Here is a 22431-nt window from a genome sequence, read left to right on the forward strand (position 1 = left end):
AGAAACCGGAAGATACACCCGTTGTTGTGCTGTTGGAACCTGTCAGCCATTTCCGTTCTCAAGGCGGGGTAATCCAGCCACCCTTTCATCCAGGCTATCGAAGCCGAATATGACCCACTCACAATTTGCTGGGTCCCCGATCACCGTAGCATCGACGGCAATAAAAGAGTTGATCGCCTAGTGGGCAAGGGGAGACACGCCCACCGATGTGTCACCCGACTTGACCCGGCCGCTGATATACTGGGCCAGCTGGTGGCAGTACTGGGCACCTTCAGCGCGTCAGAAGGCTCACTCGACTGCTGGACAGATCGGACCGATAGAAGAGAACTCCGAGCACTGTCGTGGTTCAGAGAACTGTCCGGAGTTCGACGACCTCTGGTAGCACTATAAATTACCGCTTTCCGTCAGAGAGATCCTCACCAACGGCCCCGCCCGGGTGAAAGTGATGTTACCCTTTCTTAAGGACGCGGAACTACTTGACCATCTGTGACAGAACTGACCGCAACGCTTATCCAGGAACAACATACCAGCAACAATACTCGTGTAATAATAATTTATAAATCATCAATCCGATGTCAATTACTTTTTCTTTTATTCTGAATGGCCTATAAGGTTAAAAACTTTCAAATAAAATAAATACACTCAAAAAGGGAAGTATCGTCACTTTCGAATCCATCATCCATCGCTTCCTTCAGAATAATCGTCTTCCTCTTCTTATCCCGATTCCACCAAAACGTTTTTTAGTTTCGCCTTTAATTTTACCTCTGGTCCAGTCTTGCCTGACTTCAATGGGAATGTTGCTGCGCCTTATATCATTGTGAATATCAGGGATCCGTTTTACGCAGTCACGTCGCGACTGTGCGAATAGGGCCTCAGTTCGTCAAATGAAGCAGGCTCTCCAACCAGAAGACGAGGTACCAATTGAAGATAGTAATCTGAGTTCGGGTTTATATTGCTACCGTTATCTCCACTCCCAATGGACGAGCGATCGGGCCTCTGGAACCATTGACCTCTTCGGCAATAGCTTCGCCAACTAAAGGACTGTATTCCCCGTACGTAGTGTGTAAGGCTTTATGGAACTGATGAATAAAGTGTAACCATCCTACTGTGTAGACATTTAGGTAGTAGAAAGGATTTCACATGAGAAATGTTGTAACTGCTTGTTTTCCTTTATAATGTCTATATTTATAGTAAATTTTTAAATAAGGTAAATATTATGTACTGTTTTCTGTCTAGGGTACTCAGTGGATTGTTACATTTGGATCCGTGTCAGTGATGAAGCATAATGTGCAGGGCACAGTTTTCAGGCCGCGGTTTTTTGGAGAACTACAACGTACGGATCACTTATTTAGTAGTTATTCGGGTATCCAACTTGCAATATAAAATGATAAAAGTTCTGTCGATCAACACCCCTGTATTGTTCGTGTACCCCGCCTCTATTACATATAGTTTTTTCCATAAAAAGCATAAATTCGAACAAATACTGTTCAATAAATAGTTTAACGGTTCAGTTGTTTTCTTTTCAAGAGATTCCCGCAGGCATTTTGTTGGAAATCGATTTCCCAACAGGATGTGAAACTTAACAAATATATTCAACGACTTCATTTACATTGTCAATAGAATTTCGTGCTCATTGGTTTAATATATAATAATAGAGATGCTAGCTTTAACCAGTATTGTTTAAATTATGTAGATTATATAGCGCAAGTTTGGCGTTTTAAGGCTAAATATTATTTAAAAGATAATGTTCTAAAACTGAAATGGAGGATTGGTTCATTTTCCGGCAATATAGTGGAATGATCGGGTGAGAAAATGTTGCTGAAACGAAACAACGTTTTGATAGATCGAACAATCACTAAAAATATCTCTTGGAGACAGTAAATACTGCTGAAGAATTGAGGAAGCGGCAAACTTTCTAGCTAATTTTTAAACTTTTGCATCATAATCGATATCACGTGATCCATATTCCTAAATGCTATAAGTACAGATTCACCAGGGACTGTTTTTCAGTCCTACGCGTTGTTTCGGAAGCTCATAGGCTTATTTCACAACTCAACCAATCAAACACAACCTAGTTCCCGTCCCCTTCGGCATCCAGATCGGTGACGGTTGTCGTTCTCGCTGGGATAACCGTGGAGGTACTGCTAGTGGAAGACGAAGCAATCGAACTGATACTGGCATCGGCCGGTGTCCCTCCTGGCGTAAGGTTTGATCGATTTCGTTGCAGCCGCTGCGGTTGAATGCTAGTCAGGTGAGAGAAATCGTTCATCACAGCAGCATAGGTGGAGTCTCCACCGGAATAATTGTCACCGTCTTCACCGGGACCGATTTCGTCGTTCAGCTGAGCTAATCTAAGCAGTGTTACGATGTCGGCATCGGTTTTTTCAACGGCAATATCAATCGGTAGTTTACCATCGATGCTCACGATATCATATTTGGCCTTATGTTTGAGTAGCAGATATGCTTGAGCGGTGGAACTGTGCTCCGTTGCTAAATGTAGAGCAGTATATCCGTTGCGATCGATTGCATTAATGTTGCAGCCGTTGAGGAGTAGAAATTCACAGGACATAACTGAACCTGACAGGATTGCAGCATGCAAAGCAGTTCTGTCAAGCTCATCAGGGTTCCGCCAGTTCTTGTCCGCTCCCAAAGCCATTGCTTGACACATTACTGGCAAGTTATGTCCGCATGCTGCCTTGTACAGAAGAAAATTTGGATTTAGTTTTTCAAATTCCTCACACTCCATGATGGCGTTATCCTCTTCGCCACTGGTAGATTCTTGGTCCGAGTTGAGCAGTAATAGATTCTCATCTGTCAGATTGTGGTTGTTTTCGATAATATTCTCTCCGATCAGTAAAATATCGGAAAACTTTTTTGGAATGTTCAGGTTCACATCTTTCTCATCCGCATCCGGATCAATATCAGCCTGTGCGCTGCTTAATGAGGTTTCGCCATCCGCGTCATCCTTTTTCTTTCGCAGCAGCTTGCGATAACTCCTTCGTCTCAACTTTTTGATACTCCACTTTTCCGGATATTTCGAGCTATCATTGTCCAAACTTTTGAATGACAGCGTTGAGGAGGAAGTACTTGTCGGTGTAGGATCCAGTCCTAAAGCGCTACTACTATCCAACGGCAGCACGAACATTCGATCGATATATTTGGCCTTTATCCAAGCTTCGCGGACCGATATTTCACAATTATCCGTGGCTCGATCAAACCGATTAACTTTGGCGCAATTTGCTTCGTAAACTCGATTAATAACATCGTTGCCCAGTTCAATCATAACCCGAAGAATCTCCGGCTCCCACATATCCAACGTTAGCGAACGTACCTTACTGTAGTGCACTCCCAAGCTACGGTGCACTCCCGAGCACGCGATGCACAGCGTTATTCCAAGGTTGATAGATGCCCATTTCGGATCCGCATTTCCACAGTCGCAGCACCGAGAGTTGCCCGGAATCTTGAGAATCTGAGTCCAATTGCTGAAAAATAAACCGTAATTTTGATTATTTAGCAGAAGCATGAAGGTAACTCTCATAGTACAAACACTACACAGGCATGCGATTGTAGGTAACCAAATCGAGATTTATGACGTTTCGCAGGGATTATAAAATTGCATGTGTCTTAACCATATAGAACAACAATTTCTTCTACAAGCAGGCACCGACTGTTAACCAATTCTACAAGTTTCAGTTTCATTATTTAGATTCGTATTGTAAATAGTAAATTGAAATTGGCTCAAAACAAAACAAGAAAAACTGCCGCTTGTTAGCCGGACATACTTAATTGACCCCCTTCGACATTAGTCTGGCCTTACCAAACCGTAGCGCGTGTGGCGTCATGAATACTGTCGAATAGGAGTTGAGAGCAGCATAAAGCATCATCTGATGTTGTTCAAAATTGATTATAATCCAAGACTAACTTGGATTCTTCATCCAGCCTAGCAGAATTCTCTCCACTCAAGATTTATGTTACTGCCAAGAAAACTTTCCATTCTCTATGGGCTACTTCATTTCAACAATAATAAATTAAGCGCTGTTTCACACGAATTTTTCCGGAATTCTGATTGTTCACACAACAGTATACCAGCACTATCTACATAACCCATCAATTGTTCTTTAACGGTCGTCTCTAAATCTTTCTGGTAGATCGGTAGCATATGTATCGGCCTGTGATCTTCTGTTCGTAATGCATTTGGAACTATAATTACGACCGCCGTCTTCCACGCTTCCAGAAAAAAACACCATGCCGGAATGACTCGTTAATAACTCATAATAGTTCAATTCAGCAATTATGTCAATCGCATCGACCAGCACCCGCTTAGTAACATTGTCGGTCCCCGACCAATTTTTAAGGTCCGATACAATTTCCTTAAGTTTAAGCATACTGATAGGCTTGAAAACACAAAACTGATTTACGATTATATCACTTTCCTCCATTAGTCGCCCTGTAGATGGTGGAATGGCTTCGTGAATCTCTTCATCTCTCTTGATAAAAAAAAACTAGTTATGTTTTCTGCTTAACTTAACGTCAGAATACACCTCGTTCAAATAATCAAAAACAATTACGTAATTTGAATTTTTCATCTCCTGGTTTGATAAACATTTGCAGAGGTTTTTGAAGTCGCCAGCACATTCATTTATTTCTTGTTGAACTGAACTTTTTTTTTGCTAAACGAAGTTCACGCCCATAGTTGTTGCGGTCTTGTGGAAAATCCAGCCTGCGAGCTCTCGGAGCTTTTTGTTTCTTTAAATAATCTATACGTACTGTCTCTTTTCGATTTTATCGATGTCAAATGAGGTCCAAATCATTTATTTGGTTTAGAAGAATAGAGTTCGTTAATTTGAAAAAAATGTCTCCGTTTTTCATATGTTTTGAAAGCGGGTGTTCTTGAGAGTACAATCATACTGTTTTTAAACATCAATTATGATTTACTTTTAAATAAAAAAAAACAATTCAATTCATTTAACAAACTGACAGTTGTCCTACTAAATTACGTATCTACAAACAAGTTCGTTCGCCTTATTGTTAACCGGGACAGCACCGCACGCAGCTTGATCTGGTACATTTGCAATCCGCTAGCAACTTGCAATTCCATGTTTTATTTGCAAACTATAGTGAGTCCTATAAGCAACCTATAAAGTCGTACTAGTCTCATGGGTTTGGATATGTTATTGTCCTAAAAGAAAACGAACTAAAAATGTTTTTTCAATACTTAGTCTTGGAAATTTAAAAAAACCTGTTTTAATCCACCTAACGGTGCAATTCTGGCTTTCTCATTTCTTCAAACTATGACTCCATGACCGATTATGTTCAATATAATTGTGGAAATGTCTATTACATTCTTAACCCTAGAACGCTGCACTTACGTTTTCCACCCTAGAACGTTGCACTGGGGTATAAAGGTACCCCACGCGTTTGATCGCATTTTTCGCAGGTAAAAATGCAAACAAAAGAAGTGTATAATACATCACTTTCATCGTTTTTAAATTTCGAAAACAGCTGTGTAAGTGAAAGTAAGGAATTTATTGAATCAATGATACATAAATTGGTTTGAACAAAATAAAAAATGAAAAAATCGCTTACCACAATTTTGCGAATTTTGAACCGACTTGAAGAAAAAACAAATGATTCTAAAAGTTCAAAGAATGGTCTTGAAACGGTACAAAATGGAATTTCGATATTTTTGAAAAAGTGCAATTATTTTGAAGAGCGAAAGTTTAAAAATCGTGTTTTGGAAAATACCGCGAAATGTACCCCACGCCAACTTTGACACCTGCTTCCACAAAGGCTATAAGCAAACCACCTTTTTCTACTCTTACTAGGAACTCTAAATTGAATTATGGTGAGGGTCCCAGGTCGGTAAATGCCGAATTCTCGTTTTCACACGGGTCCAAAGAAGGTGTGGGGTACATTTGTACCCCAGTGCAACGTCCTAGGGTTCCTGTCAGTCGAAAGAAAATTAGGTTGACGATTTTCAGAGTGATTGCATAACCTTTCTATATGAGAAAAGCAAAGGCAAAAAATTGCCAAAATGCAAAAAAGTCAATCTTGGTCGACTGTTTTTTCGAGATTTCGTCAAATTTCGACGTTCCATGCATTTTAAAGACATTTGGCATCAAAAATATAAATTCGATTTTTAAATTTTCTTATTCAGTTCCTACTTCTGTGAACTCAGGAACCGTCGTAGATGCATATCGAAAAATATGAATTTTATCATTGACGTAATTGCAAGCATGATAGAATTTAACAAACCGTAATTCACGAAATGACGAAATATAACCGTGCACCGTTTAATTTCACATGAAACATATACATTACATGCGTAATGACATAAAATTACACTATCTGTCATTCAGAACAAACGTGATTTACGAAATATAACGTCATGTAAAATTAAAATCAAACTTAAAAGTAAGTCATTTTTTATGCTCGTATATGCCGGGGTCAGGATATGTGAATTTACACGATTTTTTCTAGGTGTATGGCCAATGTCAAATAATTGTGACTTCAAGAAGCATCACTCCTAAGACCCAACGAAATCGTAAGCCTCTTTTTTGTCGTTTTATCAGTGAGAGAATCGAAGCCCCGAAAACATTCGATTATTTATATTTCAAATTATATGTTAATTGAAACTAGAGAACAGTAACCGGCCGGGCCTCTGAGATTTCTTGTCTTTTTGTAGGTTAAAGTCGTAACTTCGGAAACGGATTCAAATCGACGGGTAGTCGTTTCACGCATTTTGGAGATATTTGGCATCGAAAGTACGATGCTACGATTTCTGAAACTTCATGTAGTCCCCTTAAGAAAAAAAATTGTTCCGGCTTATGTGGGAATTTCATATGTGACCGGAGGGTTCGATCTATATTTCCGGAACTATATAACCGAACCGCACGAAATTTTATAGACATGTATGGCGATTATATAGCTTTCGGGGGATGGTTGGGACGATCTTCACAACTTAGTCCCAGATCTAAGTTGTGAAGATCGTCCGAACCATCCCCGATAAACTGATGTAAGTTTGTTAATTTTTATAGGTGGCGATTCTTCCGGGGCACTTCCGGAACTGTCTATGATGGTCAATGCGGTCGACGAGACTTCGGTTAACCGTCAGTGACCTAGAACGGCTAATGCAAGTTGTTTGACACAAAGATATATTCATTTAGCGAAATTTTTACCTTTTTGCCTTCATCGAGGTATCATTTTGAGTCGGAATTTTCTATGTGACCGCATGCCACAACCCGCAACGCTGGAGCCGTAAGTCGGATCAGAATTAAATTTAATAGCAGTTTACGGGGTAGTAAAGCTTTCATTTAAATTTGGTTTGATCGGTCTAGCCATCTCCGAGAAACCGATGTAATTATTATTCTTGGATACTTCCGCCTGGGCTTCCGGATCCGTCGATGGTGGTCAATGTGACCAAAGAGACTTTGAATGACTGTTAGTGACATAGAACTACAAATCCAAGCAGTTGTGGTCACATTTTTGGAAAAAATTCACCTTTATACATTAATCGCAGTATCCGTTGAAATCGGGATTTTCTGCGTGATCGTACTCATCATCCTGTAGTTCAGGAACTAGAAGTCAAATCCAAAAAAAAATTCAATTGCAGCCGATGGCAACGTTGTACCTTTCATTTAAGACTAAGTTTGTGATAATCGGTTCCGAAAATTCCGAACTAACCGGTAAAACTAACCGCAGAACACGCGATCAACACGGTGGATGAATGGATGAGCCTGGAGCTCGCTCATCATAAGACGGAGGTAGTTATCGTCAACAACCGCAAGTTGGCACAACATGCAGTTATCCATGTGGGAGAAGTTGCGATCACTTCACAGCGAAGTCTGAAGTCTCTCGGAGTCATTATAGGCGAAAAGCTGACCTTCGGCAGCCATGTCGACTATACATACAAGAGAGCATCGACTGCTGTTGCAGCTCTATCGAGGATGATGTCCAACAGCTCAAAGGTGTGCGCCAGTAGACGTAGGTTACTGGCAGGCGTTGCCGTATCTATCCTCAGGTACGGCGGCCCGTCATGGTCAAGAGTACTGAGGGTAACCAGTTACCTACAGAAACTGGAGAGCACCTACCGTGTGATGTGCCTCAGAGTGATATCTGCCTACCGCACGGTATCACACGATGCATCCAGCGTGATAGCGAGCACGATGCCAGTCGGGCTGGTCATTCGGGAAGATGAAGAGTGCTTCGAGCTACGTGGAAATAGAGGAGCCCGCGAGCGCACCAGGGTGACCTTGGTCGCCAGATGGCAGCGTGAGTGGGATAACTCTTCGAAAGGTAGGTGGACCCACAGGCTGATACCTAACATATCGAGCTGGGTGGGAAGACCCCATGGGGAAGTTCACTTCCACCTGACACAATTCCTGTCAGGCCATGGCTGTTTCCGACAGTACCGCCACAGGTTCGGGCACGCGGAGGTCCCAGCCTGCCCGGACTGCCCAGGTGTAGACGAAACAGCCGAACACATACTGTTCGTATGTCCTCGGTTCGACGTTGAAAGAAGAGCAATGCTTGACGTCTGTGGCTGGGACACAACCCCTGATACACTTATTCAGCGGATGTGTCAATCGGTGGAGAAGTGGAACTCTCGGCTGCTACAACCCAGATTGCCTGTAGGCTACAGGTAATCTGGCGAACCGAGCAACAGACGACGGGCACGGCTAACTAGTGATTGGTTAGTTGGAGCGAAAAAGGCCGATCGCAAAAAAGGGAGTGAATGGTCTGTTCATGCTGAGGTAGGTTTGGCGCAGCGACTGGCAACCGCGTAAAGGGTAAACCCAGCCACCCCGAAGCAAGGCAGAAGAGCGAGTGTATAGGCGTATAAGTGGACTGCCTCATGCCAAGATGGGAGGGTCGTAGCGTAGTATGTTGGAATTTAGCTATCGATGCCTCGTGGCGTGGCAGAGGAGTGAAAGGGTGAGCATCCAAGTCAATCTCACACGGTATGTTAAGGGTGAGCACAAAAGTCAGCCTCACATGGTATGGTAGAGGCTAGCACAAAAGTAAGCCTAGCAAGGAATGAAAAAGGCGAGCATACAAGTCAGCCTCGCAAGGAACGAAAAAGGTGAGCACAAAAGTCAGCCTCATGTGGAGTGTTTGAGAGTGAATCAAGGTGCGTGTTTTGTTTCACACACTTATCAAACCACCGGACACCATGCACATCACAGCTCCAGTAGTACGATGCAAAATAACCGATAACTGTGCACACCACAGCCACCAGCGCTAGGTAGGGCCGCCGACAGACAACACCACAGCTGCCAGCGCACGACGTATGATCCACCAGGTACTGTGCACGTCACAGTCACCAGTAGCATACACGATGAATTTCGTATAGCTGTGCACACCACAGTTACAGCGGAAAAACACCTCACTTAGAATGGAAACTTCAAATTTAATTCTTTACTTATCAAGGATGAAACGCTGGTCGCCCTGTTGACCAAATCGTTCGTTTCAATCCTCACACCAGCCGCACAGGTACGACGCCGATGGTAATATCAGCAATACCAGACACACCACGTTCTCTAATCGTCTCGATAGTTCGCGACGAAAGAGGAAGTTAAAAAAAACAGCACGCTCGCTGGGTGGGGCTCTCGCTGACCGATGCTGAGTAATACACTTTCTCGCAAGCTGCTTCTGGTCGCCGTGTTGACCAGGCTGGCTCTACTCTGCTGCTCGATGGATTTTCTCTCTCGCGAATGAAAGATTGTTTTTTCTTTTGCCTTTATTCTTGATGTTTACTTGTTAATGGCACAACACTGAATGAATAGGGAATCGCATCTCGCGGGTTTATATAATGGCTCGTTCACTGCTCTAGCCAATCAGCGCACGCCACTATGACGCGTTGCTCGATCGTTCTGGAAGCGTCCATCGCGTACAGTGCGATAGAGAGAGCACCCAAGTAAGCCTCATACAGGACGTATGAACCGAGTAATACCGAGAGGTAGTTCCTGGGAGGAACGATGACGGAGCCCAATGGAGTTTAGTCGGTATTAATGGCAGCGTCACCATTCGAGCCCGACATGCCCCCAGTACACCCCGTGCGGTAGCTTGGACACCTACCAATAGCACGTGTACTGGGCTAGGACGTAAAGGTCTTCTCCATTGTAAAAAAAAACACTCAAGCGTTTGCGAGCGTAAACTTTGCGACGTTTAACAGTACAGGGAATGGTAAACCTGACTTCCGAGCATCGATGTGTGAACATATACGTTTGAAGAATTGGTACGTGTACGTTCACGACGGTATGAACTTCCCGGATAGCTACCAAATGGCAATCAACAGAGTTTAGAAAAATGGTTGGCAAAAGATTCCGAGCTGTGTAGAAAGATCAACGACCAAATCGAGAGCTACGACTAGAAGCAGTATCATCGGAAGAGATGACTAATACAAACCCTAAGCGAGTTTGGTATCTCCCGTTAGGGCTGGCGACGAACTCCAAGAAACCTAATAAAATCCGAGTGGTGTGCGATGCGGCTGCGAAGGCTGATGGGGTTAGGTTCAACGACATGCTTCTCAAAAGCCCGGATTTACTAAAATCGCTAATTAAGGTTTTGCTTCGATTCAGTGAAGGTAAGATAGGAATGTGCTCAGATAATCGCAAAACTTCCAGAGAATTCTTTTCCGGGAGGAACATAGGTGGTCGCAGTGCTTTGTATGACTTCAGATCAACGCTGTTATGTTCGGGACAAGCAGCTCTCCGTACACAGCTTAATTCGTTTAAAACAAAAATGCACTCGAACAAGCGGAATCACATCCCAGACCGGCAAACGCAATAATCTACAACCGTTTCGTGGATGACCTCGTTGACACTGTCAACTCAGTAGAGGAAGCAGTAATACTTGTCAAACAACTACAATTTCTGCGTGCAACAGAGGGCTTGGAATTCGGTAACTCCCAGGATGTTCTCAACCGTTTTGAGGAAACGCCGGACAGCAAGTGTAGGTTCCTTCAACAGGTCAATTCAGCTTCGATTGGACTGGGTTATAGACGTTTTTGGCAGTAGCCGAACGCGTGTTCCCAGATGCTAGCGTAGCCGCATGCGCGAATGTAGATTATTGGAGAATGACACATAACAGCGGTATCTGATGTTCGTTAGTAGCAGTAAAAACTAAAGTCACATCACGTCATGCACTCTTAATCCCGCTCCTGGAGCTACAAGCTGCCATGATGGCAGCGCGCTTGTTGCACAATGTTTCATTGTTTCTTCCCAAATCGGTGAAATTCTATCGCTCACCAGCGTAGATGAGTGGTACGACATCCCTTCATCAAGTGGAATTCAGTACCATCATCCGATCCAGGGAATCGTTGGTTCCAAGGTGGATTCCTACTAATATCTAAAGATGAGTGGCCAAAGTAATCGACAAAGGTGGATGCGTCAACCGAAGAAATTGAAATGGTAGCTGTATTCTAAAAGACTAAGGAGATAGTAGAAATCGATTTTTTTTTATTTTGATTATAGAGGTTTTAACCTTAAGGTCATTCGCCTCTTCGGGTTAGAAAAAATTCTTATGAAAAATTTCTAACCCTATGTGCGGGGTTGGGACTCGAACCCCGGTGTGCTGCGTACAAGGCAATCGATTTACCAACTACGCTACGCCCACCCCCAAATCGAAAACTTCTCAAGTTGCAGTCGTTTAGTTCGAACAATGGTCTATGTCAACGATTCTCAACCTGGGGTCCGCGGACCTTTAGGGGGCCGTGAAGTAGTTACCAGAGGTCCGCGAAGAAGATTATTTATCTCGGAAGGAGCTTTGGATAGCACAATGGATGTTAAGCCGTGATGATCTGCAACAACTCTGGGTGATTACGAAGGGGTCCGCGGGTTGAGAACCGCTGTTATGTGTTCTTCGAGTGATAGGGAATCGGAAGCAGACAAGGAGTAGTGAACATCGATGATAAATTCCAGACTAAGACGATTTCGTAAAGGTCGAGAAAACTCTATGGTCTCAGGCACAAGACGTACAGCGAAGAAATTCATTAACTAAACAACGGTTGCAGCGTTGAAAAACCGAGTTCACTGCGTTCGCTGCTCCCATAGTCGCGTTGGAAACACACCGCATGTTCAATTTCCGGCAAAGTATCCTGTAGTATTGCCTTGGGATTACTGTATTGCCTTTCTTGTGGTGAACGTCTTTTACCGACGGGTTGGTCACGCCAACGGGGAAACGCTATTCCACGAACTACGGCGAAGATTCTATATACCGAAGCTTCAGACGCTCACACGCAAAGTTATCAGAAGTTGTCCGCATTGCAAGGTACAGAAAGCTGCTCCAGCGCCACCGCGAATGACACCACTTCCGGAGGAGCGCTTAACCCCATTCGTTCGGCCGTTTACGTACGTCGGCGTCGACTACCTTCAAAGCCAAAGAGGGGCGCAGCCTGGTGAAAAGGTAGATTTGCTTATTACCCTGTCTTAAAGTACGGACAGTTCATCTGGAGCTAGCGAACAGTTCCTTATCTACCTCCTGCGTAATAGCCTTTGAGGTATACGTATCCAGATGGGGTGTGCCGCTGGAGGTTTAATCCGATAACCGCAGCCAATCACCTGCTATAGGAGGAACAAAAAAAATTGGAGACCTGCACTAACACGTTCACCAGCGCACATACGATTATACTGGAAGCCAAAGGTACGTCCAATAACCACGAAGGCAACTCCAAATCAGCATTAGGGATTGTCTGCATCATTTCTCGCTACATGCAGCATCCCGCAAGGAAGCCACCTTAGCCCAGTAATATTACTCTCCAATCTTACTACAAAGATCCCGCCTTTTCTTCATCGATAACATGAAGATTTTTCGACGGATACGGGATTCAATCGATGCTAAATTTCTTCAAAGTGAACTGAATAACTTCAGTACGTGGTTGGAACTAAACTATCGTACTACCAGAACGGAGTTAAAGGGACCGGTACTGTCCAACGCCGGTTCATACGATTTGCTATTCTCCCCGATTGCAAGTGCCGAGCTACAAAAACTGTGTCAGTTAATACATCTCGATACTCTCAGCACCCGGAGGGGCTGCTCTCGAGCCCTATGCGTCTCGGACTTAGTGTCTACCAGAGTAGAATGCTCTGCAATTCTGGAACGCTTGGATCTTCAAGCACGTACTCGAGGAACACATTATAACTCTCGTGCCTGACTTCCTTTCAGGAGAATCGACTACGGACGTCACTGCGCTGTAACCGGACTTCAACGAGTATCTACCAGGGTGTGGTTCAGTTTTCGTCAGCGACATAATCGCTTTTAGATCGTTTGTAGATAACTCTGTGTCTTACATATATTAAGTAAAATCTTGCTTTCATTGGTGTGCTTTCCAGAATTGCTGAAATTCCGGAAAACTACTAGTTGTTAGCCATTTCCAATACTCTGCAACAGGTTATCATTCTCCTTTGCCTCCAATCCAAGGGCACTGTTTCTTATTGACGTTGTATTATCGGTGAATTCTTGAATGTCATCCATCAGCTTCTTTATCGCTTCCATGAACGTTTTTTTTTTGTGGATCTGTGAGTAAATTGTTTTGTGTTGCTGAAGTTATTGCTGCTTTTGTCTGTTTTTATTGAAGTGGAGGCTTCAATAGACCCCACTAGATTTAATCTTAAACTAGCTCAGTACAAAACCCAACTCTCATTAGAGTTCCTGTTACTCGCCCTGACACTTACCACCACACGTTTCGCTTATGGCAGAAGTTCAGCTCTCTTATATTCGGCGTGCAGCCGTCGTCATTAATGTGTTTTAAATCAGAAACACCAATCGTGTCTTCGTTTTTGGCGCTATCGTCATTCCTGGTACTAAGTTAGTGTCGGATTCTGATGAGACGAAAAGCAAATTCCATAACTTGTGCCCTTCACTCGCAAAAATAGTTTTGCCCAATTTTCTCCTCAGCGGAAATTTTTTTTTCTATTTCATATCTTAGGGAGAATCATAGTAAAAACTAACAGCTGAAAGACATCGTTTAGGAAATGTCAAATGTGTACCGTTGCAATAGAGGATATACTAAGGTTTGCTCCAAATATAATCTAGCACTATCTGAACAGTACTATCACAAACATCTTGTCCTCGATATCCCTAGACTTCGTTACCCACAATACAGTCAATATCCACGCATGAAAAATACTTACATTCGTTTAGCACCCTTCTTTCGCTCGCCGCTATTTCCTCCAGCAAACCCGTCACCTCCCGGACTGCCGGGACTCGTTTCGTTTGTGGGAGATTGGCTCTGAATACCACGCATGTCGTTGCTGTAAGGACTATGGTACTGAATAGCCGAATCGATTCCCTTCTGCAATGCTTTGAACCACGCATGCAACATCGCTTCCGAGTCAGCTTGCAGAATATGCGACCTGGAAACCAACAGAAATGTCAATAGTGACTATCCTTATACCCTGTTCTTCGCTGGCAAGCATACTTGGTCGGCGAGATCACTTCGAAGCAGAACCGCCTGTCCGAATCGGACAGCAATCTAACCGTACACAGTCGCAAATCCTCTTCCATGACCGTTGGCAGCTCTTCGCCCGTTCTTTTCCGATAGAACAGCTGATTATCTCTCATACAGAACCAACGCCGATTCCACGTTTTAAAAGCGTTCGAGGTTCTCTTAAACAAGTACCCTTCCATGTGATTCAACGGTCGATTGGTGTAAGACTGTGAGGCCCGCTGATCGGAAGATTCGCCGGCAGAGGAAACACTTGAAACCACGGAATGTGCGCCCACCAAGCTTTTCTCTGTTCTGTCGTCCTGTAACTCGCTGACGCACGTGTGTCGATTTTGCATCTGCTTGTCCAGAAGATTGTACTCCCCTCGCATTACACTGATCTCTTCATCAAGAGTTTTGAAAAATCCACCGAAATCTTCACACAGATCGGATCCCTGGTGGAAATAGGTACTGCAAGCTTGGATGTAGCTTAACAAAGTTGATAAAATTTCGTGTCGCTTCCTATTCTGTAGCATCGTGATATAATTAACATAGTCAAGAGAGGCGTGATTAAAGCACGATTTCGTTGCTGAGAGTAGGTTTTCCGCTTCGACAATATCGACCGCACGGTTTTTGCTGACTTGAGAATTTTTATAGACGGCTGCATCTAAATTTTCCGAAACTTTGGTAAATATCTGCTTGTAGTCTTTAACTTCCTTGACGTCCTTCTTGAGAAAGCTAGTCAAGTTCTTCAGCACCGTTCGGTTGGCCTGGTCCAACAAGGTTGTGTGAAATTTGTTCATTTCCTGCAGACAGTGTATAAGTTTTGCTAACGCATTGGTGGACGATTTATCGTCCTGGAAGTGTTTCTGCAGATCCCATAGCGATGTGGCAAAAGCACTCTGATTGCGGATGTACTCTTTGCCGCTGTCCACCGCTAGGCTGCACATTTTGATGATTTTCTCCAACTTTTGCTCCAAATGGTCGATGTCGGCTTCCTCTTGATCCAGACGAAGTCTAAAAGAGGGAAAAAAGTAATTATTAATAAATGGTAAAAGTTTCTGTAGCCACGAAACATGTTTTAAATTGATATTTAAGGAGCATCAGTCGTTCGCTTGTGAACAAAGGTTGTGTTCTTTATTAGATTCAACGTCTATGTGGGGCTAAGTCAGCTGCCATATACTGATGATACTAAGCCGTAATATTAATCTCAACATACTACAGATTGACAAAACGCATCAGCGCATCGAAGACGTGTTCTCAGTTCGAGTTGAATCGAGTGCTATTTCTGGAACTCGAATAATTTCAGAACAACACGTAATGTGCCGGATAGTCGTCTAAGACCCAACTAAGGATGAGTTTAAAAGGTAATACGAATCTCATCTACGTTTGCAGAATCAGCATAAAGTGTTGCATGTTACACATGAACCCACCCACACGGATTAGTCATCTTTTGTTGTAGCAAAGTTGTATCTGCCCAAATACATACCTGAACTTTGGAGAATCCTTTAAACACTCACTGAAATCGATTTTACACGTCATATTGCGATCGGGGTAAATTTACAAAATGTTCAGGAAAAGAAAACAAGTAATAATTCTTCAACCCAAAACATGAGCATGCAAGCAACTCGAAGATGAGCGAGACAAATTTAACCTGGAACTATGTGGAACGCAACAAAAGCGAGTTTATGGAATTTATAGTTACACTGAGCTTAATCCATAATTCTAATGGTTTCAATTTTCCACTATACGGTAGATAACGTAAATAATATACAGATGGGGGATAAAATGCAAAAAACTTTCACCAATCGTATACTAATTGATTGTACTAAATGCAATGACGAGTTACGATATGATATGTGTATCGCGATTTTCGTAGTTCGTGCTGTCAAAAGCAAATGACCGTGATACATAGCGGGATACGAGGCGTGTTTTTATGAATGAGTCATCTTTATGCAAAGGTTGGAAAGAACATACATGTTTGGTAGTGTTCGTGGCATTGAAATAAACCCGCTGCTTTGCTGCTACGTCATGAATATACCAAACACGGAAAACTTTATTTCTCGACAAACATATTATTAGGGCTTAAAAGACAACTGTCAAAATTCTCTTTGAAAGGAAATTCCGGACAAACCGTTACTGGCCAAGTACAGAAAATAGCAGTAAACGATAAATAAATTTTTTCTCTTTTATTTACTGCCAACATCAGTGATTTGCGAGTTACGGTTTGTTCGAAATTGCCATTCAAAGTAAATTTTGTCAATTTCCTTTTTTCCTTCCCAAGTTGATCTCGATGCCAGGAGCATATCACTTGTGATGCATTTTTAAAAATCAGCTAGATTAAATGCATTTCTTTCCATCAAAATAGAAATTCGTAATGTAATGTATTCCAACCTATCTATTATTTCACAAAAATGGATAGTTCGTGGGAATCGAGTACTGATACACAACCATGCACGGCCAGGCCCCATACAAAACTGACTCAAACATCACTTCGTTAAAAGTTTAATAACTTCTTTTAACAAAGCCGGATTCACTAGCAGTCTTCGACAAAGTTGTAGACAATTAAATTATCTTTCTTAATTTCACTTACAGTGATAATACGATGCATACAGTGCCACCTAACGGCAAGAATACGAGTTAGTGGGTTTTCTCCACGTAAATTGTCGAAAAATCCCATACAAACTTCAGGCACGTTGGTCCAGTAGCTAGACTTGTCCGATTTGCTTCAAATTTGGTGCAACTACTCCTGGTGGGACTAGGAATCGACTCAGGAGTGGGCCGTTTGAGTTTTCAAAAATTCATTTTTTTCTGGGCATTCTAATGGGTTCCCAAGTCGAAAAAAAATCTTGTCCAATCGGTTAGGTTTCGAGAGCCGTTATTTCGTGCATGATTTCAACTTCTTTGTATTGACTAAAGTAGTTGATTATCACAAGCAAATAGTCACCCGACGGTAATGGATCAAGAAAGTCGATGGCGACGTCAATCCAAGGAGCATCTGGTAGTTTTCTTCTTTCCATTGATTCTGGTCTTTCTGGCTGACTCACCAGACGACAACCTTCGCAGTTATTCACGATGCGCGCAATCGATTCGCCCATTCCAAGCCAAGCCGTCTCTCATGCCCAAGATTCAACATCCTGTCTTAATTTTTTTTTCGGATAATCGATCTAGGACCTCTTACTATCAAGTCGCCGTCTTTTCCAACCTCATTCCTGAATGCATGGTATTCTGGTTGCAGTTGAAAATCGAAATAGTGAACTTGCGCCTTTCGGTTTTTCTCCTATTTTCAGCTTACGCAACTAAAGCGCAACTGGTGTAGATGATGCGCAACTTGATTCTCTAACATGTACACAAGATGCGCATTAGTTGTCCACTCTGTAAATAGGGAAAAAAGTAAAAGGCGCAAGTTCAATATTTCGATTCTCAACTGCAACCAGAATATGGTTGAATTAACTCAGAAGTGTAATTCCAAGTACCACGATCCAAATATTCCCGCAATTCAGAAAGGTTTTCATCGCAGGCAGACTTCTCTTCTAACCCATCCACAGCTAACGTTGTCAACTCGAATACACTTCTAACGTACACATCTGAATGAGGATCAAACGCGTTCGTATCGGTTGATCGTGATAGACGAGATAGCGGATTTGCTATATTAGATTTTCCTTTCCGGTAGATGACTACATAACTGAACGATTGGAGTCGCAGGACCTCACGCTCGATTCGAAGGCATGGGGAAGAGTTAGGAGAGAAAATAGCTTCCAATGGCCAATGTCTCCAATTCAAAATGAATACCCATCCAATAAATTTGATATCTCTTGACTGCCCACACCAGGGCCAATGCTTCCTTCTCACTCTGGGCGTATCTGCGCTCAGTATCAGTGAGACTCTTGCTAGCGTACATAACCACTTTAGGTTGGTCTTCTAGGAACTGAAGGAAAACTGCGCCTAGACCCACTGTAAGTAGTAAGTAGAAGATCAAAATGAGGTAGTGTGTTGATTTAGCTTATCGAGCATATCAGATGGTCAAACGCTGTTTGCTCTTCGTGTCCCCATTTAAACGGAGTTTGATTTTTTGCCAATTATCTAGTGGAAAGGAAACCGTGGCAAGATTTGATATAAACGCACTGATGTTATTAACTGAGCCGAGAAAACTGCGAACTTCCTCAGCATTAACCGGAGACCGAAGGTTATTGCCTCGATTTTTTCTTCAGAAGGAGTCATTCCGTTCATATCAAACCGATGTTTCAGAAAATCAATTTCTGTCACTTTGAATTCGTATATTGCTTAATTAAGCAGAATGCCATAATCTTGCAATTTCCTTAAATCGCATTGGAGTGCCTCATCATGTTCTTGTTGGGATTTATCCACCACAATAATATCATCGATAAAATTGATTGCATTGTCACATAACTTTTTGGAACATTTCCGGAGCGCAAGATATTCCAAATACTAATATCTTGTATCTGAAAAATTATTTGTGTGTAATGAATGTCGTCAATGGTTTGCTTTCGTCATCTAGCGCTGACTGATAGAACGCATCTTTTATATCCGATCTGAAAAAAATATTTCGCATCGTTGAGCTTCCAGCCGATATCCGCGATGGTAGGAAGTATCGCAATATCGCTCAGTTCACTTGCCTCATATCGACGCATAAGCGTATGTCTCCCGTGTCTTTAACAACAACCATAATTGGGGATATTTATCGACTGAGCTCTGAAACTCGTTCGATCATATCTTTTGCGAGGAGTTCTTTTAATTTGTCCTCCACCCGCTCTAGCGTAGCAAACGGTAGTCTCCGCAAACGCTGCGCCACAGGTTTGATCGATTTATTAATCGGAACGTGGATTTTTATTCGTCGAATGCTCGGAAATGATCTTACTGCATCGACATGTTTAACGTATTCCTGTTGGCTTGGAAGCCATTTTGTTCGTCTTTCCGCCAAAGGCACATTTAAAAACAAAAACGAGGGAATGTTCGAAAATAGTTTGCTCTTGTCCATCCTTGAATAGAAACAATATCGTTCAATTACAGCTTTTCCGAAATATTTGTTTTACCTTTCTTGTAATTTTTTTCCTATCAAGCTTTTTATTATATATAATGTGATAATATATAATAGAAATCTAGTTCAATATTTTCTATTTACAGGCTGGCAATCGTGAACTGATCCGGGCCAGTTTTGGCCTGCGTGGTCGATCATCAAAAAATATAAAAACGAGGATAAAAGGCAACAAATGTCACGAGAATGTTCGGCGGAACATGAACATGTATCAAGTAAGTAGAAGTATGAATCAATATTGCCACAACTGCTAACGGTTTTGTTTGCTAACTTTTTATTTCACTATTTTTCTAGTTGACAAGATTTTACTCTGTCGCCGGACAATGGTGTGCGTTTCATTTTGGACAAGACTTCGAGTTCCCATATGCGATGTGCTTCCGGAATCGATTATAACGTGGAGAAGAGATATTGTGTAAGCATCTATATACTGCGATTCAAACATTAATAAAAATAAATACAAGACAAAAATTGATTACTTTTAAATCTCATTTATTGTGGAAATCAAAAAATAAATAAAATCATTGTTATAAAAAATGTAAAACAAGGTCTTGGCATCCAAAATCTACAACAAAAATCGTTATAAGTGGTTTTAGAATGCATGGAAAAACTTTTCACTGTTACATCGCTTAATAACCCCTTTTTATGTAAAAATTGGTTTTACAACGAAATTGATTGTAGAAATCTAGAGAAAATTTACAATAGGACGTGAGTAACAATGAGAGATTCTCTTTGGGGTCTTTCTCTTCTGTTCATTACTCGGCCATTTCAACATTTACTACTCTACTCTTTGCATAATATTCTAGTAAAAACCGTCGGCTTTCGATATGTACTGGATAATTAGTGCAAAGTGTTGTAGTGACGTCGTAATAAACGAAAGAGAAAGTAAACAAAGAGAGGGTCTCAATGTTACTTACGTCCTATTGAAAATTTTCCCTATTAATAATAAATTTGATTGTATTTTAATCGTACATTTTGCATCATATCTGATTCTTTCACATCGTTTTTCATTGTGATGTAACAATGAAAATCGTTGTAATTCCATTATACATTTTTATTCGGGTGGTAATAACCATAATACTTATTGTTCTGTGATTGTACAGTAAATACAGTTCCAAGTACAGTTCTTTATTTCGATTTAGGATAAAACGAGCTCATTCGAAAATTTCACAAAATTGCTTCGATTGTGTGTTCCGTGTCTTGCATGCAACACCCCTCATTTCCTTACTAACACAACAAAACATGACGTTCGTCATCATCTGCAAGTACAATCATTGAAGTTCCGTGTCATTTACCGTGGTATTGGTATGTGGAAAGAAAAAGTATTTTTCTGTCTAAAGAAGTCGGATGGCCAATTTTTCATCGACGGTGATTTTTTCAAAAATTCGCTCCTAATTAATGCCTAATGTGTTCAAATTGTGTATCAACGTGAGGCTATATCAAACACTACTGCCGATGAATAGAATTTAGGCTGAAATCCATCCTGGTAAGCGAGAAATCCTGTCTGTCTAGTCTAAAAATAATAAGCCAACGAAGATCAAAGATACTGGGGGTCTTTGCCACGAAAAGTGCACCATTTTGCCAGCACAATTAAATAGCAGAGAGCAGTGCAAACTTGCTAGTGATAAGCTGAAACTGTTGTTACAATAACCGCATTTCGAGGCGACATTGTTTATGGAAAACAGGTTAATTTGATGATTATATTACGTGTGCAACAAGCAAGGTAAGCTGATTCCTCTTTTGACTATACGGACCACCCCAGAAGAGGGTGTAAAAGAAACGAAAGAGTAACGCCATTACCAAACCAAGTCTGGGGGTTTCTGTCGGGTGTATGTTGGTAAGCGCAGCCGTACATCGTTGGTATGTTTGAGGAGGAAATTGGCAAAACAATAACAACAAAAATCTTGTTAGAGCCATGCACATATCGTTGGTCTAGTAGTTGGTATGTCTAGTTCCACACAGCATAATGATACGGGCAAAAAATGTGAGAGCGGCAACAAGACAAGATTTAACTGCCGAATTGATCCGGTTTCAGGCAATGGCAGGAGGGGTGGCGGACGAATAGAAGGTAAACATGATTCCAGTTATATCCTGCATCCAGTGCGCGCGAAATGCGAGGCGTACCGCAAGCACGATGGATCGGTCAGTAGTCTTTAAAAAGTGAAGTGAGAAGGTATGAAAATTGTGAAGTGGATAGCGAAATTGCGTTTTTCGATTGGGATAACTGAATAGCATCAGATTCTAGATTAATTAAATAATTTTGTATTAACGTTGAATGTCGTCGGACTGTTTAAAAGTGAATAACGGTATATAAATTTAGTATGATGTTAGGATCGAGCATTCCAATAATGATGCTTACCGCCTTTGAAATGACGCAAAAAATGGAAATGTTAGTCAACATCAAAATATTTAATGATCTGTTTGGCTTTAAAAAATAGTGAACCAACGCGCATATTACAAACTTCCAGTTTCAGTGCGGTGTAGCACTATGACTGTATTGGTGGTGTAAGAGGAACTATACATCACAAACATACGCAGGCAGACGAGTCAAGAGAAAAGGTATATGAAACAAGAATCGAAAAACGTAAATGATTCGCCAATGCAAAGTCAATGACTTGACGATGATGGAGAGGCACTATACTTCCTGTTAGTTTTGTTTTGCACCTAACCGTCTCCAGGTTCTGAGCCAAAACGTCGATGAACTTCTATTGTAGCTTCGATTTATATAGCGTACCATATAGTGGAGAAGAGGACGTATACTTTTGCTTGTGGGGTGGTTGAAAACATAACATATTAATAAACTACTTATTACACTACCATGACTGGAAAAGGAATTGTTTTTATAGTGGATAATTGAAGAAGAATTAAAGTACTTTTATTGCATCGATTTTTCGACGTCAACGTTGTTGTTACATGATAAAACGAATTTGGATTTTCCGTTTTTGCCCCATAT

At 41.8% G+C, this 22431-nt stretch overlaps 2 protein-coding genes across 5 annotated transcripts in view; one reads left to right on the forward strand and one right to left on the reverse strand.

The window, feature by feature from the left end:
- Positions 1–1424: 1424 nt before the first annotated feature.
- On the reverse strand, positions 1425–16323 carry LOC131681431 (arf-GAP with coiled-coil, ANK repeat and PH domain-containing protein 2). The gene is made up of 4 exons (XM_058962227.1): positions 15915–16323; positions 14420–15442; positions 14133–14354; positions 1425–3482 (listed from the first exon to the last, which is right to left on the reverse strand). The coding sequence occupies exons 1-4, from the start codon at positions 15965–15967 to the stop codon at positions 2072–2074; spliced, it is 2709 nt and encodes a 902-aa protein (XP_058818210.1). The 5' UTR covers positions 15968–16323; the 3' UTR covers positions 1425–2071.
- A 4476-nt stretch (positions 16324–20799) lies between these two features.
- The window catches only part of LOC131681439 (phosphatidylinositol 4,5-bisphosphate 3-kinase catalytic subunit beta isoform), a 45377-nt gene continuing 43745 nt past the window's right edge, over positions 20800–22431 (forward strand). The window contains exon 1 of one of the 4 annotated variants that reach the window (XM_058962237.1): positions 20800–20964. The gene's annotated coding sequence lies outside the window, so the exon portion shown is untranslated. Of the gene's footprint in view, positions 20965–21022; positions 21202–21408; positions 21547–21638; positions 22038–22431 lie in introns of those variants that run through there. The other 3 variants (XM_058962243.1, XM_058962267.1, XM_058962259.1) reach the window with 3 other exon arrangements.

Source organism: Topomyia yanbarensis, chromosome 1 (assembly GCF_030247195.1).
Source record: "Topomyia yanbarensis strain Yona2022 chromosome 1, ASM3024719v1, whole genome shotgun sequence".
NCBI lineage: Eukaryota > Metazoa > Arthropoda > Insecta > Diptera > Culicidae > Topomyia > Topomyia yanbarensis.

Bases quoted from the DNA above. Each gene is read 5' to 3' on its own strand.
- LOC131681431 (XM_058962227.1), bottom strand. From the start codon at position 15,967: ATGACGTGTAAAATCGATTTCAGTGAGTGTTTAAAGGATTCTCCAAAG. The intron at 14,355-14,419 runs GTATGCTTGCCA...GTTGGTTTCCAG, and splicing joins GAAGTGATCTCGCCGACCAA to GTCGCATATTCTGCAAGCTG. The intron at 3,483-14,132 runs GTAAGTATTTTT...TTTATTTTTCAG, and splicing joins AAGAAGGGTGCTAAACGAAT to CAATTGGACTCAGATTCTCA.